Source organism: Chiloscyllium plagiosum, unplaced genomic scaffold (genome assembly GCF_037043375.1).
Source record: "Chiloscyllium plagiosum isolate Xiang-an unplaced genomic scaffold, Cpla_swu_hap1 HiC_scaffold_7, whole genome shotgun sequence".
Lineage (NCBI taxonomy): Eukaryota > Metazoa > Chordata > Chondrichthyes > Orectolobiformes > Hemiscylliidae > Chiloscyllium > Chiloscyllium plagiosum.
This window is the reverse complement of record NW_028270145.1, coordinates 109,966,007-109,985,702: the sequence shown is the minus strand read 5'-3', so window position 1 is coordinate 109,985,702 and position 19,696 is coordinate 109,966,007. Positions and strand designations below refer to the sequence as shown.

Here is a 19,696-nt window from a genome sequence, read left to right as displayed (position 1 = left end):
GAGGTGAAGATGACAGAGGAAGAATTTCATGCCTGAAATTCATTGGGATTGGAGCATAAAGTGATAAAAGAAAGTCCTTTCCTTGGGTCAGACTGTTCAGCATCAGAGGATATAGTGAAGACATGATAAGAGGCAGGTTAAATATAATACTGGAGTCACAAGAATGTGCAGGAGAGGATGGATTCAGAGGGACCTGTGAAATGTTGGAGCTCTAAGTTACTTCATTCTGACCTATTTCAAGTATGTCCAAACCAGCATGGTTCAGTTGGTAGCATTCTTATTTCTTGAGTCAGACAATCAAGATGAAACCTCAAAGATTTGAGCAACAATGCAGAACTGAGGCAGTGCTACGCTGTCAGAGGTGTCATACATTAGATCCTGAGACTCTGTAATCTCAGGTGGGAAGAAATGGAAATATTGGAAAAGGAACAATGCTGTTATCCCATGACCTGACGGAATATTTATCCTTCAGACAGTATACTGATTATCTGCTAATTCTCATGTTGCTATTTGAGGGACTTGCTGTCTGGAAATTGGCTGCTGCTGTTTATTTCTATAGAAACTAGACTTCAAAGGAGAGGATGGCCTGGTGGCTCAGTGGTTAGCCCTGCTGCTTCACAGACCCAGGTTCAATTCCAGCCTCAGGCAACTGTTTGTGTGGCACTTGCATTTTCTCCATGTGTCTGTGTGTGTTTCCTCCAGGTGCTCCAGTTTCCTCATATAATCCGAAGGTGGCCATGCTGAATTGCCTGTAGTGTGCAGGCTAGGTGAATTGGCAATGGGAAATGCAGGGTGATAGGATAGGGGGTTGGGTCTGGGTGGGAAGCTCTTTGATGGTTTGGTGTGGACTCGATGGGCCAAATGGTCTGCTTCCATACTATAGGAATTCTATGAAGTATTTCAGGGATGTCCTAGGATTGTAAAAAGAGCAAAATAAACACATTCTTTCTAACTGGGGAGACCAATGCCTGTCAGCTGCTGTTACACAAGGGAGAGCAGGCCAGGGGACATCACACTTGGAGGTCTGAAAAATCCTGGATACCATATTATAAGTTGCAGCACTGGAGAAGGGAAAGGAAATAAACTGGATAAAGATACGACGGGGAGGAAAAAAGGAATTGATGAATCCATTGATCAGATCATGTAGAACAAAGAACTAGATTAGATTAGATTAGATTACAGTGTGGAAACAGGCCCTTCGGCCCAACAAGTCCACACCGACCCGCCGAAGCGAAACCCACCCATACCCCTACATTTACCCCTTACCTAACACTACGGGCAATTTAGTATTGCCAATTCACCTAACCTGCACATCTTTGGACTGTGGGAGGAAACCGGAGCACCCGGAGGAAACCCACGCAGACACGGGGAGAACATGCAAACTCCACACAGTCAGTCGCCTGAGTCGGGAATTGAACCCGGGTCTCTGGCGCTGCGAGGCAGCAGTGCTAACCACTGTGCCACCGTGCCGCCCACTGTGGAAACAAATAAAAATAGAAAATGCTGGAAAAACTCTGCAGGTCTGGCTACATTTACAAATAAAGGTTTCAATCCAGTGACCCTTCCAGTGATGGGGCTTGATGGAATAGTTTGCAAAGAGGCTCATATTGAGCATAAACAGCAGCATGGATCCTTTGAGTTGAATCAGTTGTTTCTGTGTTGGACAGTCTGTGTTTGTTGTTTCATTCACTCCTGGGATGTAGGTGTTGCTGTCTGAGCCAGCATTTATTGCCCATCCCCAATTGCCCAGAAGGCATTTAAGAGTCGACCACATTGCTGTGGGTCTGGAGTCACATGTAGGCCAGGATGGCAGTTTCCTTCCCTAAAGGACATTCGTGAACCCGATGGGTTTTTCTGACAATGGATTCATGGTCATCATCAGACTCTTAATTCCAGATTTTTAAAATTGAATTCAAATTCCATCATCTGCCATGGCAAGTTTCGAACCTGTGTCCCCAGAAAATTACCTGGATCTCTAGATTAACAGCCCAGCAATAATATCACTAGGCCATCGCCTCCCTGTGATGATGGGCTGCGATGTTGCCTGTCCCTAGTTGCCCCTTGAGAAGGTGGCAGGAGCTGCCATTTTGAACCGCCGCTGTGTATTTGGTGTGTGGACACCCACAATGCTGTTAGGGAGGGAGGACTTTGACAAATGTGAAGTATTTCATCCCATATTGCAGATAAGCCTCTCTGATGAGCTGGCAGGTAGAAGCAAGCTCAATTCAAGATACTTTCCCGTTTGTGAATGTAAATCATCGAGACCTTATGTCCAATTTCAGCCATTGCCATGAGGATCAGTATTACACATTCCCTGGCTGGTTCATTTCAATGGGTTAGTTTTGCCTGACCCACCAATGACACAGAAGGAAGTCTTAGAAAATGTTGTCAAGCCTGACTGAACTACCTTGCAGAACAGCAGGGCCTGAGAGTAGGATGGAGGACAAAAGTCAACTCTTCTCCCAAATCCATTCAGAACCTAGGGCCTTAAGGTACTAAAGCTAAGAATGAATGGATCTGGAGGAAGTTTCAGCCAGAAGCCATATATGAATTAAAAACAACAGCGTAGGAAGATTACGTTTATTGATTTAAGGAGTGTGCTTTCGGTTCTAAGTATCAGCTTAAAACAATTGATCATTAACTGGGACATATTTATACTGAGTCATTATCAGTTAATGCTACACAGGGCTGCTATTCTCTGTAATATGCACGGGGCTACTCTCTATACACTGAAACATTGGAACCTCTAATGTACACAGGGGCTGTTGTTCGCTTTAACATGCAGAGAGCATACTATTCTCTAAAATTGCACAGGGCTGCTATTCTCTATAATATCCACAGGGCTATTATTCACTACAAAGGTATAGGGGTTGCTATTCTCTGTATGATACACATGGGCACATTCCCTACAACATACTTGAGAGCTGCTATTCTCGGTAAGAGGGGAGCAGCTATTCCCTTTAATATGCACTAAGACTTTATTCTCCGTAGTGTATACAGGGGCTGTTATTCTCAAAATATACAGAGGCAGCTGTTATGTATAACAAACCAGCAGGCTGCTATTCCCTGTAATGTAGACTGGGCATTATTCCTACAGTGTACACAGGGGCTGATTTTCTCTAAAAATACATACAGTAAGGCACTGTTCCCTATAATATGCACAAGACCTTTATCCTCTACTTCACACTGGGGCACTATTCTCTATAAAGTATGTCAGGACATCATTCCCTATAAGTCACAGTAGGACACTAGACCCTATAATATACGCAGCGGCTGCTATTCCTTATAACACAGAATAGGACACTATTCCTGACAACATACACAAGTATGAGAGCGTGGTGCTGGAAAAGCACCACACTCTCAACTCCGATCTCCAGCATTTGCAGTCCTCATTTTCTCCAACATACACAGGTACTGTTATTCTCTATAATACTTCGTTCACTGCACTGAAGCACTTTATAATATACACAAGAATTGTTATTCTCTATACCATACACAAAGGCACTAGTCCCTGGAATTACACAGTGTCTTCTGTTCCTTGTGAAATAAAGGGGGGTTGCTACTCATTTTCCTTTATACAGAAGCTGATACTCTCTATTACATGCACAGGGTCTGCTATTCTCAATAATACACTGGGTCTGATTTTTATTGTGCAGATGGAGTTGTTCCTTTCTACAATGTTCACTATTCCTTATGGTGTACATTTAGTTTCCTGTTCTCTTTAACATTTGTTTTGATTTAGATTCCCTACAGTGTGGAAACAGGCCCTTCAGCCCAACAAGTCCTCACCGACCCTTTGAAGAGCAACCAACCCAGACCCATTCCCCTACATTTACCCCTTCACCTAACACTACAGGCAATTTGCCATGGCCAATTCACCTGACCTGCACATCTTTGGACTGTGGGAGGAAACCGGAGCACCCGGAGGAAACCCATGCAGACATGGGGAGAATGTGCAAACTCCACACAGACAGTTGCCCGAGGTGGGAATTGAACCTCGGTGTCTGGCGCTGTGAGGCAGCAGTGCTAACCACTGTGCCACCGTACTGCCCCAGGCGCAGGAGTTTCTATTCTCAACATGAAGGATGTATTGGAGTGAGGTGGTAATGGCCTGGACTTGTTGCTAGAGGTTGCTGCAGATTTGCTGCTTTCCATTCAGAATGTACTGGGGCTGTGTTTGGGAGTGGCCATAGGATCACCTGTCGTCATGGTTTCGCTGTTTGCACTTAACTTGAACAAACAGAATATCTGGGAATTATTCATTCTTAATACTTAATACTTAATTTTTTTACATTTCCTTCAGGAGTAATAAATAAAATAATTGAGACATAGCAAGAAATATGTGAGACAGGCATTGAAGGAAGGAGAACACGAGAGATGGTGAGGGAAAGAGAGGCAGAGACAGTGATGGGGAGAGAGAGAGAGAGAGAAAGACATACAGTGAGGAAAAGAAATAGGAGAATGAGCAAGAGAAAGGGAGAGGAGAATGAATGAATGAAGCAGAAGAGTGAGATGGAAATAGAGGGGAGAGATAGTGAGAGACACCACGAGAGAAGTAGAGAGGATGGTGAGACAGTGAAGGAGAAGAGGAAAGAGAGGGAAATAGAGAGTAGAGAGAGGCAAATAGAGAGTAGAGATTTAGGGAGCAGAAAGAGTGTGACGCAATGAGGAAAAATGACAGAGAATGAGAGAATAAAAAGCAGATGCAGATAAGAAGGGAAAGTTAGAGATAGTGAGCTGAAGGAAAAGAGACTGCAAACAACAGAAGCAAAGGTGTAGATTTGGAGTGGGCGAGAGATAAACAGCATGAAATGAGAGACAGAAGAAGGAGATACAAGGATGAGGGGAGGAAGGTTGGAGAGGCAGTGATGGAGAGTGATTAATTGAGCTAATACTAAAACGGAAGAGGCAGAGAGAAGGTGTTTTCTCACCTTATGGACTGTTGTCTCTATCTCTCATTAACTCTTCCCCCATCTGTAATCAGTCTCACTCTTTCAGACTTTCCTATCTATTACAAGTTTTTGAAGATGGCTAAAGAAATTACAAAGTCTATTAAAATGACACGTGTGATCTTTGGCCTTATATGTTTGGAATCATAGTGTATGGAAACTAAACCTTTTGGAACCAGTGATTTGACCTCACCTGGAATATTGCTTCCAATTCGGGGCACATTTTCAGAAGCATGTCAAAGCATTGGTCAGGGCAAGGAGCAGACTTAGCAGAATAATTCCAGGAAGGAGGAACTTTATTAATGTAGAGAAATTACAGACACCAATCATTCTTCTTTGAGCAGAGAAGGTTAAGGGGAAATTTAATTGAGGTGTTCAAAAACCATACAAGGTTTTGACAGAACAGACAGGGAAAAGCTGACAGCAAACTATGTAATTAATGGTCTGAGATTTAAAAGAATTGGCAATAGAATCAGGAAAGGTGCAGAAAATGTTAGTCACGAGTTTATGTCTGGAATTGCTTCTCTCAAAGGGTCGTGAATCTGTGGAATTCACTACCCCAGAGTGCAATGGATGCTGGGACATTGAATAAATTTGGACGAGATAGATTTTTTAATTAGTAATGGGTTGAAGGATTCTGGAGAATGGATTAGAGTGGTGCTGGAAAAGCACAGCAATTCAGACAGCATCCGAGGAGCAAGAAAATCGACATTTCGGGCAAAAGCCCTTCATCTGGAGAATGGGCAGGAAGGTGTAGGTGAGATCGAGATGAGATCAGCCATGGTTGTATTAGATGGGAGAGCAGGCCCAAGGGGTTGAGTTGCTAATTCCTGCTCCGAGTTCATACATTCTTGAAGAATGAGCTGCCCAAACATCTGGTAGAAGCAAATTCAGTAATAACTTTCAATTCAAACTGGATAGGTATTTGACAATTGAAAGTTTTGAAGGCTACAGGGCAAAACAAATGTGAGAGTGGTAACAATAATGTTTTTGCTCCCTCAAGTTAGGATTGGTTTGCTGGGTGGAATGGGGGTTGGTTTTAAGAGAAAGGAAGGACTGCAGATGCTGGAAGTCAGAGTCAAATAGTGTGGTGCTGGAAACAAACAGCCAATCAGGCAGCATCCGAGCTCCTCATCAGGAATGAAGCTCATTTGGCTGGATGGTTGGTGTGTGATGCTAACAGCATATGTTCAATTCCTGCACTGGACGCCATTACTGTGAAGGATTCTCCTTCTCAACCTCTCCTCTTGCCTGAGGTGTAGTGACCCTCACATTAAGGCATCACTCATCGTCCTTTTCTAATAAGGAAGCAGCCCTATGGTCTGGGAAGAAAGACGATGGTGATTTGACTGAAGGATGGAATGGCCTCCTTCCTTGCTGCAGGATTCCACAATGCCTCCTGAGTAGTTCTTGTTTATCTGTTTCCCTCTTGCATCCTCTTTGCCCCTCTCATTCAGTTTCTTCCTTGTGTTCCTGCTGTCCTACACTTTCTTTCTCTTTGCCTCTGTACCTCATTATACAGACTTCCTTTTCTACAAATGTGTTCCATTTTGTCTCATGGTTACAAGCACGAAACTGAGAAATGGCACATATTTATTGACTAACATCTGACGTATCTCTTTCCAGATCATTCCATGGCGGCAAAGACTGGTGGCTGCTTCCCTGGAAACGCCAGCGTCCTGATGGAAGATGGCAGGAGGAAGAGAGTGTCTGACCTCCAGCCTGGAGACCGTGTACAGACTGTGGATCACGGAGGGAATGTTGTTTTCAGCAGCTTCGTGACCTTCCTGGACCGGGACCCCAGGGCGGTGAAGGTGTTTCACCAGCTGGAGACCCTGGAGCCACCTCGCAGGCTGCTCCTGACGGCTGCCCACTTGGTGTTTGTGGCCGACAACTTCACATCGGACCCGGGAAAGTTCAGAGCCACCTTCGCCAGCAACGTGAGGGTCGGCCAGTACTTGTACGTGGTGGGCCATTCGGGCCATCGGCCGGCGAGGGTGACCGGCATCTCGATGCGCGAACTCGAGGGCGCCTATGCCCCTTTGACCCAGCATGGCACCCTGGTGGTGAACGGTGTATTGGCATCCTGTTTCGCGGCCATTGATGGGCATGGACTAGCGCATCTGGCCTTCGCCCCCCTACGCCTCTGCTACCAGTTGACCTCCATCTTCGGTGGGGGCGCATCGCGGCAGGAGGGCGTGCACTGGTACTCCTGGCTCCTGTACCAACTGGGCAGGCTCCTCCTCAGCGCTGAGTACTTTCACCCGTGGGGCATGGCACAGAGCTGAGGGGCAGGCGGGGGAATTGAGTCTTTACGGAGAGTAAACTTGGGAGGGTGCAAGCTTAACGCTGGTCGTGCCTCCCCCATCCCCTACCAGTGATGGGTGCCTAGGGGTGAATCACACGGGTGAAAGGTTGGGGAGTCCTCTGCTTCAATGGCCCCAAGGATCTAAATCATCACAATGGACGAGGGATTTCGGGATGTCGCTTAACCTCCGTGGAGCCACCCCCACCCCTACCCCAATCGTCATTTAAAACAGGACGCACAGCAGTTGAGTGTTGGAATTTGCATCAATGGGCACTAACCCCAATCTTGCTTGTCTCACCTCTGACTGAATTACACTGGACCCTCCTTTGCTTCGTAGCCAGAGGATTCGAAACCTCAGTGCTGGCTTCAACCGCGCAACGTACAAAACAGCCAGAGATCATTGCATAAAGATGTGCAGGCATAATCTCAGACTCTGTTTCAAAGTCATGCATCCTGCCCATGTTCATGTATCATTTTTATCATATCTCTGTTACAAATCGCTACATCCCCCATTTCGAATGAGAATTGCCTATGTAAACATGTCACACTGCAGTTGCATCCCCTGGCCACTGGTGGTGCTACAGGCAGTTTTGCTTAATAGTGTGGACCTGGGAATTTATAATTGGATAAAAATGTGTGTGCAGATGTAATTAATAATATAGATGTATGTATATCAGAAAATTACTGTTGTCGCAGGGAGAAGGCTTTAACCATACTGTCAAATCCAAGTGGATAGAGGTTCATGGCTTGAGTCCTAATATTTACTTTGCTGCTGAAACAAGTGAATTAACATTTTCCTTATCAGTGCCTCCGCATCATCAGATACTGAACTAAACAAATCAGATAGAAGCCTAGTGCTTAGCTTATGAGTTTCTTTTCACAGATATAAAAGCTCCAGTGCAACAAAATCAAAAGTTGCTAACTCTGGTTGGGTTTATTCCTAGAGATTTCACAAACAAAGAAACTTGGAGCAGACCACTCAGCCCTTTGAGTCTGTTTTGTCTTTCAATATAATCATGGCTAATCATTTAAATCAATACTGTTCCCTCTTTCTCCCCAAAGCTTTTGATCCCTTTAGCCCGAAGAACTATATCTAACTCTTTCTTGAAAACATTCAATGTTTTGGCTCAACCACTTTCTTTGGCATAGAATTCACAGGCTCGCTATTCTCTGGCTGAAAAAAACTTCTCACGTGACTTCCTGTGGTTTTATCATGTGACTTCCCTGTCTCTAATAGGTCCACACCGCAACCCAATTCTTTCACAGCTAATAAATCAAAGTTTTCAGAAAAAAGTGATAATTTTATTTTAAATGGCACTATGAAGTGGTATGGTGGCTCAGCGGTTAGCATTGCTACCTCATAGTGCCAGGGATCCGGGTTTGGGTCCACAGTCAGGCGACTGTCTGTGTGGAGTTTGCACTTTCTCCCCATGTCTGCGTGGGTTTCCTCCAGGTGTTGTGGTATCCACCCCTCCCCCCCTCCCCCCACCCCAGTTCAAAGATGTGCAGGTTAGGTGGATTGGCCATGCTAAATTGCTCTGTAGCATCCAGGGATGTGCAGGCTGGGTGGTTTGGCCAGGGGAAAGACAGGGTTACAGGGATGGGTGAGTCTGGATGGGATGCTGTTCAGACAGCCAGTGTGATTTGACGGGCTGAATGACCTGCTTCCACAATGTAGTGATTCTATGATCCCAATGTCGGATCTTGTTGCGCATTGATTTTCAACAGAGTAAGTGAGCTTTGAAATCAAAGCAGAAAGTGCCAGAAACACTCAGATAGCCTGGTAACATCTATGGAGGGAGAAGCAGTGTTAATATGTCAGATCAATGACGCTTCAGGTTCCTGATAAAACATTAACTTGGCTTTTCTGTCTCTCTCTGTAAATGTACTGCCAGATTTGCTGTGCGTTTTCAGATTGTCATTTTTATAGGCTTCCAGCATCCACCTTTTGCATTTGGCCTTCTGGGTATCTTGCAATCGGTGGGGTATTTATTAGTTCTGGTAAATATTTAAGTGCTGCCATCAGGCTGTAGATCAGGCTGCATGACAATCTCAATCAGTTACAAATGGTCAGGAGATAATCCTCAGGTTGGACCTATCTGTTAAATTGCAGTGATTTCCAACACTGTACTGATGCCTGAGTCAGTAAATGTAAATTTAATCCCCGCTCCAGGATACCATAGAGACTAACGTTTCAGTGCCCTTCTTAGGGAGTGCAGCACTATCCAAATTAGGTGCCATTTTTTGACTGGCATTGCTGAAATTATAGTGGGCTGAGCCTTCCACAGTACTGTTCAAAATTTGTCCTCAGTTGTCCACAGATTAATCATATGTATCTGCAGAGGTAGCAAATACCTCAAACCTGAAGCTGTGTCTACCCTTGCCCATGAGTAATGTCTAAGTATAACAGATTGGCCAATTAGCACAGAGATGAAGAAAAATGTGCTACCTCAAAAGATGGTGGATTTTAAAACTTACCCCCACACTGGAGAATCATGGACAATAAGTTGTCGAGTATCATGAGCAAGTTAGAGACAGGATGCGCAGCTATTTGGGAAGTACACAATTGGCTGCCATCTTGTTGATTGGTGGGGAGCAGGTTCCGAGGGATTGAATGGCCAACTCCAACTCCTAAGACCTGAGGACACAGCCTCAGGATGACCCTTTAGAACAGAGATGAGGAGGAATTTCTTCAGCCAGAGGATGGTGAATCTATGGAACTCATTGCCACGGAGGACTGTAGAGGCCAAGTCATTGAGTGTATTTAAGTAAGAGATATTTTCTTGATTAATAACGGGACCAAGAGTAAAAGGGAGACGGCAGGAGAATGTGATTGAGAAACATATCCGCTCTGATTGAATGGTGGAGCAGACTCGATGGGCCGAATGGTCTAATTCAGATCCTATATCATATAGTCTTATTTCTTATGTTAAGCTTCAGGACAATCTTGCTTGGAAGCACCTATTTTGTGTCAGATTTCTCCATCACTGATAGGGAAAACAGGAGATTGTGAGTAGTTTTATGATGTCCAGGTGGAAACGTTGCACCACACATGGCTGCCTCCAGTCAGCAGGAAACAAAATGGGAGATGGTGACAAGGAGACAGCGCCCAGGTGTCTTTCTCTGTGACACTGAGGGTCGTGGAACAGATCACTGGGCAAGTTCAGTGAACAGTGGAAGGTGCTAAGAAACGGTAATTTCACCATTTCGTTTCCTCGCTGACTATTGACTATACGTGATTCTGCCCTGTACCTCTCCCCATCCACTGGCAGTGCCATTCTGAGCCAACGACATGAAGTCACACCTTGATACACCCTCCCATCTGTGCTCACTCAACCAAGTGAGATGCTTCCATTCGCTTTTGCCAACTTCAAGGGAAAGATTGCCGTGTGGGACTGAGCATGTGCCTGATCGTGGGACTGAATGTGTGACTGAATGGAAGACTTGAATGCAGGATTCAACATGTAACTCAATGCAGGACTAAACATGTGACTGAACATATGATAAATATGGGACTGAGCATGTGACATTGAACACAGGACTGAATGTGTGGCTGAATGCAGACCTAAGGGTATGACTAAACGCAAGACTGAGCATGTGACCAAATGCAGGTTTGAAGGTAAGATTACACGCATGACGGAATGCGTAACTGAACGCAGGACACAGCCGCCTCATGCACCTTATCAAAATTAAATCTATATATAATTCTCTATTTGCAGATTAATGCCTCTTCCATGCTAAAGCTAATCTATTGCTCCCCAAAGACTTAATGATTTTATTTGATCTTAGAGAGAATATATATTTCCCTCGATTGCAATAGTTGAATCTAGTGTGTGAATTTACACACCAGCCATTGTGCGTTACTCATAAGATTTATTTTTGTACCTGTGAATTGTAATATAGAATTGTAAAAGTTGACTGTTGATATGAATTTTATTATATTATATATAGAACTACTATCAGTCTGTAAAGTTTTAATTTAAAAGATTTTCAAGAACAAAGATATTTTTATCCTGCAATGTTATTCTGGAATCTCCTGTGACTTTTATCTTAATCTTCCCATTGTACTTTGTTTGTTCTATTTAATTAATTAAAACTAATAATTGATCAGTGACATGACTGGACTCATTCTCAAAATTTAAACCTGGATCAAGATCGACGATTGTGAAGTCCTAAGATGCAGAGGTGTCTTTTCAGAACTATATGAGCTAACAGAATGTCATTCTTCATTTGTGAGGGGAATTGAATACAAAAGTAGAGAGGTTATGTTTTAGTTTTACAGGGAGCTGGTGAGACCACATGTGAAGTACTGTGTGTACAGTATTGGTCTCCTTGTTTCAGAAAGGTTATGTAAGCATCAGAGGCAGTTCAGAGATTAATCCTTGCAATGAGTAGGTTTGACCATGAGAAAAAGTTGGACAGGCTAGGCTTGGAGTTGAGAAGATTATGAGGCAACTGGATTGAAACCTTTTAAGATTCTGCGGGTTCTTGACAGGATTTATGTGGAGAAGATGTTACGTCTTATGGAAGATTGTACAACTAGAGGTCACTGTTTAAAAATGAAGCGTTGCCCATTTAAGACAGAGAATCACGAGAATTATTTTTCTCCCAGAGGGTGAGTCTTTGGAACTCTCTTGAACAGTGATGAATGAAGAGCCCTTTGAATATTTTTAAATTCAGAAGTCACACGACACCAGGTTATAGTCCAACAGGTTTATTTGAAATCACACAAGCCTTCAGAGTGCAGCTCCTATGATTTCAAATAAACCTATCGGACTATAACCTGGTGTCGTGTGACTTCTGTTTGTGGGTCTTCAGACTTTGTGCACCCCAGTCCAACACTGGCACTTCCACACCATGGATATTTATAATGCAGAGGTGCATAGTGATTGATAGGGCAGGGTTAGGAGGGTGGGACAGTCAGACCAGTTTATTGAATAATGGAGTAGACTCGATGGGCTGAAAATGGTCCATTCCTGCTCCTAATCCTTTGTATGTTAGAAGAAAAGGGGAGGGAAGGTGCAAGGTGGGTAGCCTTTTGATGCATCCTGCTGTGGTGTCCTCATTGCAGCATCCAACCAGCCCACCAGTGACTCCAGGATTGCTCCATCCACTGCCCTATTTCAGCGACTGACCAATCTATGGGGGGATGCGTTCCCCACATGGTCCTTATTCTGAGGTTTCAGTGCAGATACAGATTATCCTGAATGAGCCCGTGTGGTGATTATGCTCTACATGAACCTCCTCCAGCTCTCCTTCATGCCAGACTGACCACTTCCTTCTTCTCTCACCCACTCCCTCAGCTTGGCTTGTGCCATACCTTCTCATGTTGTCTCCCCTCCCTGCTCTTGTACAACACATCCGCGTGATCAGGGGGAGGTGGGGTGTGCATGTGGGGCAGTGAGGAAATGGGTTCTGATCACAAATTCTGTATCAGCTAGCATGTCCAAGAGCAGGCTGTGATGCTAACCCAGATCAAACAGCCCATTACATAAAGTAAGTGGCAGAACCCTAAGAAGCATTAGCATGCAGAGGGATCTAGGCACACAAACCCATGTTTCCCTGAAAGTGGCAACACAAGAGGGTAAGGTGGTCAAGAAGGTACATGACATGTTTGGTTTCATTGGCCAGGGCATGGAGTATAAAAATTGGCAGGTCACGTTGCAGCTGTACAGAACTTTAGTTAGACCACATTTGGGATATGGCATACCGTTCTGGTTATTAGAGAGCTGTGATAAATGTAGAGAGGCTCACATTCTGTGAATGAATAAGAGAAAAAACAACACATGTTGCATGCAATTCTGGTCTCCTTCCTATTGGAAGGATGTTGTGAAACTTGAAAGGGTTCAGAAAGGATTTACAAGGATGTTGCCAGGGTTAGAGGATTTGAGCCAAAGGGAGAGGCTGAATAGGCTGGGGCTATTTTCCCTGGAGCATCGGAGGCTAAGGGGTGATCTTATAGAGGTTTATAAAATCATGAGGGGCATGGATGGGATAAACAGACAAGGTATTTTCCCTGGGGTGGGGGAGTCCAGAACTAGAGGGCATAGGTTTAAGATGAGACGGAAATATATAGAAGGGACTTAAGGGACAATGATTTCACACAGAGGGTGGTTCGTGTATGGAATGAGCTACCAGAAGAAGTAGTGGAGGCTAGTACAATTATAGCATATAAAAGGCAGCAGGATGGGTATATGAATAGGAAAGGTTTCGAGGGACATGAGCCAAATGCTGGCAAATGGGACTACACTTGAATAGGATATCTGGTTGGCATGGATGAGTTGGACCGAAGGGTCAGTTTCCATGCTGCACATCTCTATGACTCTATGACTCTATGACATGGAATGCTTGTTTAATCAAGGTCGTTCCTTGCGGAATGCAATGCAGTGGGTTGGATGGTGAGTGGAAGGCAGTGGGGGTGTGGGGATAGTGTGAGCTGAGAAGGAGAATTTGTCACAGCAACTTTAGAACTAGAGGTTACAGTCTAAGGATGTGGGGTTGGCCAATTAGGAGTGAAATGAAGAGAAATGTCTTCACCCAGAGAGTTGGGAGCCAGTGGAATTCTCTGCCACAGAAAGCAGTTGAGGCTAAAACATTGAATGTTTACAAGAAGGAGTGAGACATAGTTCTTAGGGATAATGGGATTGAAGGGCATGGGAAGGGCATCACAGACACTGACCATCCAATAGCCACTGACCTTCACCATCCGAACCTGGATGATCAACCATGATGGTGGAGTGGGCTGGAGATGCTCAATGGCCCACACCTCTCCCTATTCCCTGTGTTGCTGGAACTAAACTCCATTTCTTTGCCACTCCGTTGATTCCCTTAGCCATGTGCGGGCCATGTGAAAAGCTGCAAGATAATTCTTCCCATTCAAGATCCCCACCTGGAGAGTTGGACCAGTGAAGTATGTCTGAAGCACAGTTCGGGGTTGGGGGTGTTATTGATAACCAATTCAAAATCTTACTTGTCCTGCCTGTCTGGATTCCTCTGTTCCACCTCCTACACACAGTTCAATCCTAATTCATCCTGTTCCAAGGATTCCATGTCCATTAAGGTTGCTATCTCTGGTTGGGAATAATCCTGGAGGTGTCTGCCATCACAGGGTATCCTCCCACTACTTCCATCTGAGCATCACCATCGCAGCAAATCACCATCACAGTCACTGCCAATCTCCCACTGACTATCATTGTCACAGCCATTGACCATCCAATCGCCCACTGACCATCACTGTCACAGCCACTGACCATCGAATCTCCCACTGACCATCACTGTCACAGCCACTGACCATCCAATCTCCCACAGACCTTCACCATCACAGTCACTAATCATCCAATGTCACACCGATCTTCACCATCACCATCACTGACCATCCAATCTCCCACAGACCTTCACCATCACAGCTACTGACCATCTAATCTCCTACTGACCATCACTGTCATAGCCACTGACCATGCAATCTCCCACTGATCATCACCATCACAGTCACTAACCATCCAATCTCCCACTGACCCTCACCATCACTGCCACTGACCATCCAATCTCCCACTGACCCTCACCATCACCATCACTGACCATCTAATCTCCCACTGGCCTTCACCATCACAGCTACTGACCATTCAATCTCCCATTATCCTTCACCATCACAGCCACTGGCCATCCAATTTCCCACTGACCTTCATTATCTCAGCCACTGACCATCCAATCCACCAGTGACCTTCACCACCACAGTCACTGACCATCCAACCTTCCACTGACCTTCACCTTCACAGACATTGACCATCCAATGTCCAACTGACCTTCACCATCATAGCCACTGACCATCCAATCTCCCACTGACCCTCATCATCACAGACACTGACCATCCAATCTCCCACTGACCCTCACCATCACAGCCATTAACTGTCCAATCTCCCACTGACCTGCACTCTTATAGCCACTGACCATCCAATCTCTGACTGACCTTCCCCATCACAGCCACTGACCACCCAATCCCCCACTGATCTTCACCATCACAGCCACTGACCATCCAATCCCCCACTGACCTTCACCATCACAGCCACTGACCATTCAATCCCCCACTCACCTACACCATCACTGCCACTGACCATTCAATCCCCCACTGACCTTAACTGTCACAGCCATTGACCATCCAAGCTTCCAGCCCAGTCTCCTCACAGTGGAATACACAGCAAATGGCTTCCTGGATAACATGATTCAGTGACATTTAATCGTAAAAGTCAACATATCCACCTTTCACCTAACAATTCCCATGAAGGTAAATAATAGAGGCTGAATGAAAACAAATTTCTTTCTTCCGTGGGAGCAGTATCCAGGAGGATTAATTGTCAATTGTTGGGCCAGACCTGGAGAGTTGGCATCCCCTGTATCACTTTGAAATTATTGCCTCTGATTGGCACCATTGTTGGACGGCATATTACCTGACCTCCCATTTTACACCACCCCACCCAGTCAAATAGCCCCATCCCCACAGGTTAGATGTCACATTGTGGTAATATTGCTGGAAGAGTAATCCTGACACCTAAGCCAATGCTTTGGAGACACAACGCCAATAAACACAATTAATGAATGGGGAATTGTAGGGCCCTTGTGGCACAGTGGTAATGTCCCTACCTCTTGGCCAGTATATCTGGGTTCAAGTCCAACCTTCTCGAAGGTTGAATAGAAAATGTCTACTAGCTCATTGCAAAACAATAGATTGTATACCTGATTGCACCTGGTTTTTGTTAGAGGACAAAAGAAGTATTGAAAGTTAGTCTCATCTCGGTGATCCTGAACCCACTATTGCCCATCTGTTTTGCTAATGCCCTGTTTTAGGGAAGGAAACTGCCATCCTTACTTGGTCTGGCCAACATGTGACTCCAGACCCACAGCAATGCGATTGATTCTAAAATGGCCAACAAGCCACTTAATTCAAGGGCAATTAGGGACAAGCAACAAATGTTGCTGACACCCGCATCCCATGAACTAATAAAGCAAACAATTGGGGGCAGGTTAGCTCAGTTGGCTGGACAGCTGACTTGTAACAGCGTGGGTTCAATTCCCGCACCAGCTGTGGTTACCATGAACAGCCCTCTTTCTCAACCTCACCTGAGGCATGGTGACCCTCAGGTTAAACCACCATCAATTGTCTGTCTCTCTCTAAAACAATGTTCTGGCCTTACTAATCTATGAGGAGAAAGTGAGGTCTGCAGATGCTGGAGATTAGAGCTGAAAATGTGTTGCTGGAAAAGCGCAGCAGGTCAGGCAGCATCCAAGGAACAGGAGAATCGACGTTTCGGGCATGAAGAAGGGCTTATGCCTGAAATGTCGATTCTCCTGTTCCTTGGATGCTGCCTGACCTGCTGCGCTTTTCCAGCAACACATTTTCAGCTTACCAATCTATGGTCTGGTATGACTATGATGACTTTCGTTAAAAGGAAACAGTGGATCAATTGTTTTGTTTTATAACTAATGTACAAAAGTGTGCAAAGAAATGAAAGTTAAAAAAAAAGTTTTGCTTTAATGATGCTATGGGTTAGTTTCTCTCCAGGGGTTTTATTCCCAACGGTGTCAGTCTTCGGTTTCTGAAAGGACCACCCCAAACCTGGAGGAGTCGACAGCCCCTACCTCCCCTCCGCTTGCGAGAACCTCAGGAGTTGGGAGTAAGCTCTTAGTCTCCTGTCTCTCTGCCACACATTCCTCTGTCGGTTCTGAGCTGGGGCATAGGTTGCAAAGGGGGAAGGACTTCACCCACAGGTACCTCTGGAGGGCAGGCGGAAGCTGATAAACCTTGATTACATCTTTCGGCTTAGGTTTGAAACTAGGGAAGCAAGTCACCAAACCCCGCTCCTCCAAGGTTCCTGAAATAAAACACACACAACACTTTTTCAGCACATTGATTAACACCAACAACCCACAAGGCCTGTCTGTATTTACTCAGCACCTAGACTACACACAGACAGTGAATGCATCCCAACAAGATTAAATTCCTGCTCTTCTGAACCGAGGAAATGTTTTTCCTCAGAATCACCCCCAGGCTCAGGCCTGAATCTCCCTGAGGCCCCTCTCCACCTCATTTTCTCTGGGATTGAGTGAGAGAAACCCACATCTCTGAAGGTTGCAAAGGGGCATTGATAAAGAAGTACGCAGCCAAAACTGAGGTTGGATAGTATCCAATGGATGTGTGCATTCGGCTGCATGTGCGGGTGTAAATGTACATCATTGAAAGTGGCAGGACAGGTGGGACATATGGTTAATAACATAGAAACATAGAAGATGGGGGCTGCAATTGGCCATTCAGCCCTTCAAGCCTGCTCCATCATTCAATAGACTCATGGCTGATCATTCAACTCAGTCCCCTGTTCTCACTTTCCTCCTTGGATCCCTTTAACTCCTTCTTCAAAACATTCAATGTTTTGGCCTCAATCGTTTTCTGTGGCAGAGAATTCCACAGGCTCCCCACTCTCTGGGTGAAGACATTTCTCTTCATCTCAATTCTAAATGGTCTACCCAGTATTCTTAGACTGTCACCCCCTGGTTCTGGATTACCCCATCATCAGGAACATTCTTCTTGTGTTTATCCTGTCTTGTCCTGTTAGAATTTTATTGGCTTCTCTGGGATTCTCTCATTCTTCTGAACTCCAGTCAATAAATTAGATTAGATTAGATTACTTACAGTGTGGAAACAGGCCCTTCGGCCCAACAAGTCCACACCGACCCGCCGAAGCGCACCCACCCAGACCCATTCCCCTTCATTTACCCCTGCACCTAACACTACAGGCAATTTAGCATGGCCAATTCACCTAACCTGCACATTTTTTGGACTGTGGGAGGAAACCGGAGCACCCGGAGGAAACCCACGCAGACACGGGGAGAATGTGCAAACTCCACACAGTCGGTCGCCTGAGGCGGGAATTGAACCCGGGTCTCTGGCGCTGTGAGGCAGCAGTGCTAACCACTGCGCCACCGTGCCGCCCACTAAAGTCACGACTGATCCAATTTCTCTTCATACGTCAGTACTGCCATCCCAGGGATCAGTCTGGTAACCCTTCAGTGCACTCTCTCCATTGCCAGAACATCCTTCCTCAGTTATGGAGACCAAAACTACACACAATATTCTGGGTATGGTCTCATTAAGGCCCTATACAATTGCAGCACGACATTTAGTTTTGCTCACTTTGCTATGCAAAGGACGCTATTAAACTGTAAAGAGTGCAGAAGACATTTGCAAGAATGTTGCCAGGACTCGAAGGACTGAGTTATAGGGAGAGGCTTGACAAGCCAGGACTGTTTTCTTTAGGGGACTGACAAGGGACCTTATAGGAGTGTATCAGATCGTAAGAGGCATGGATAGGGTGAATGCACTCAGTCTTTTCTCCTGGGGTTGGGAATCAAGGACTAGAGGGCATCAGTTTAGGGTTAGAGAGGAAAGAATAAAAGGAAACCTGGAGAGCAACTTTTTTACCCGGAAGGTGGTACGTATATGGAATGAGCTGCCAGCAGAAGTGGTTGAGGTGGTACATTAACAACATTTAAAAGGCATTTGGATGAATACATGGATAGGAAATGTTTAGAGTGATTAGGGCCAAGTGCAGGGAAGTGGGGTTAGCAGTGGTGGACATTTTGGTCAGCATATACCAGTTTGGGACAAAGAGCCTGTCTCTGTGCTGTAGAACTCTATCCCTGTTTTTAATCCTCTCGTTATGAAGGCCAACATACCAGTTGCCTTCTTCACCGCCTGCTATACTTGCAATAAAGGAGACAGAATGCTTGAGGGCTATTGTGGCATTGTGGTCATGTCCTCACCTCAGAGCAAGAAGATCAAACTTCAAGTCCTACTTTCTCTAGTGGTATATCATACTATGTCTGAGCAAGTTAATTAAAAATGGCCTTGGTTCTATTAATAGAAGCATGGGTTACAAGAGCAGCGAGGCTACCAATTCAGCCTGAGCTATGGTAATGTGTCCAGTTTTACGAAGGATGTGAAGGCATTGGAGAGAGTGCAGCAAGGATGGATCCAGAGATGGAGAACTTCAGTTATGAAGGTTAAGACTGTTCTTCTTGGAGGTAAGAAGGCAAATGGGAGATCTCATAAAGATATTCAAAGTCATGAGGAGGTTGGACAGAATGGATAGAGAGAAACGGTAACAAATATGGAAATTGTTTGGGAAAGCTCAGCCGGTCTGGCAGCATCTGTGGAGAGAAATTAGGGTTAACTATTCAGGCTGAATGACCCTTCCTCAGAATGGAATGAAAAGGCGCAGATTTAAAGTAACTGTCAAAAGAAGTATGAGTGTTATGAGAAAGATGTTTTTCATGCAGTGCACTGTTTGGATGGAATGCACTGCCAAAGGCTGCAGTGAGGGTATATTCAATTGAGACATTCTAAAGAGAATTGGACTTTTAATAGAAAAGGAAGAATATGCTGGGTTAT

General features: G+C 45.1%; 2 protein-coding genes across 2 annotated transcripts in view; one reads left to right on the top strand and one right to left on the bottom strand.

Annotated features, from left to right (window-relative positions):
* Positions 1–11,371, top strand: part of LOC122551807 (indian hedgehog protein-like) — an 81,868-nt gene extending 70,497 nt beyond the window's left edge. The window contains exon 3 of the mRNA XM_043694286.2: positions 6,576–11,371. Coding sequence (XP_043550221.1) covers positions 6,576–7,237 — 662 coding nt within the window. The 3' untranslated portion in view covers positions 7,238–11,371. The remainder of the gene's footprint in view (positions 1–6,575) is intronic.
* The window catches only part of slc23a3 (solute carrier family 23 member 3), a 140,462-nt gene that overhangs the window by 19,856 nt on the left and 100,910 nt on the right, over positions 1–19,696 (bottom strand). Inside the window, exon 12 of the mRNA XM_087989351.1 lies at positions 16,891–17,123. Coding sequence (XP_087845477.1) covers positions 16,891–17,123 — 233 coding nt within the window. The remainder of the gene's footprint in view (positions 1–16,890; positions 17,124–19,696) is intronic.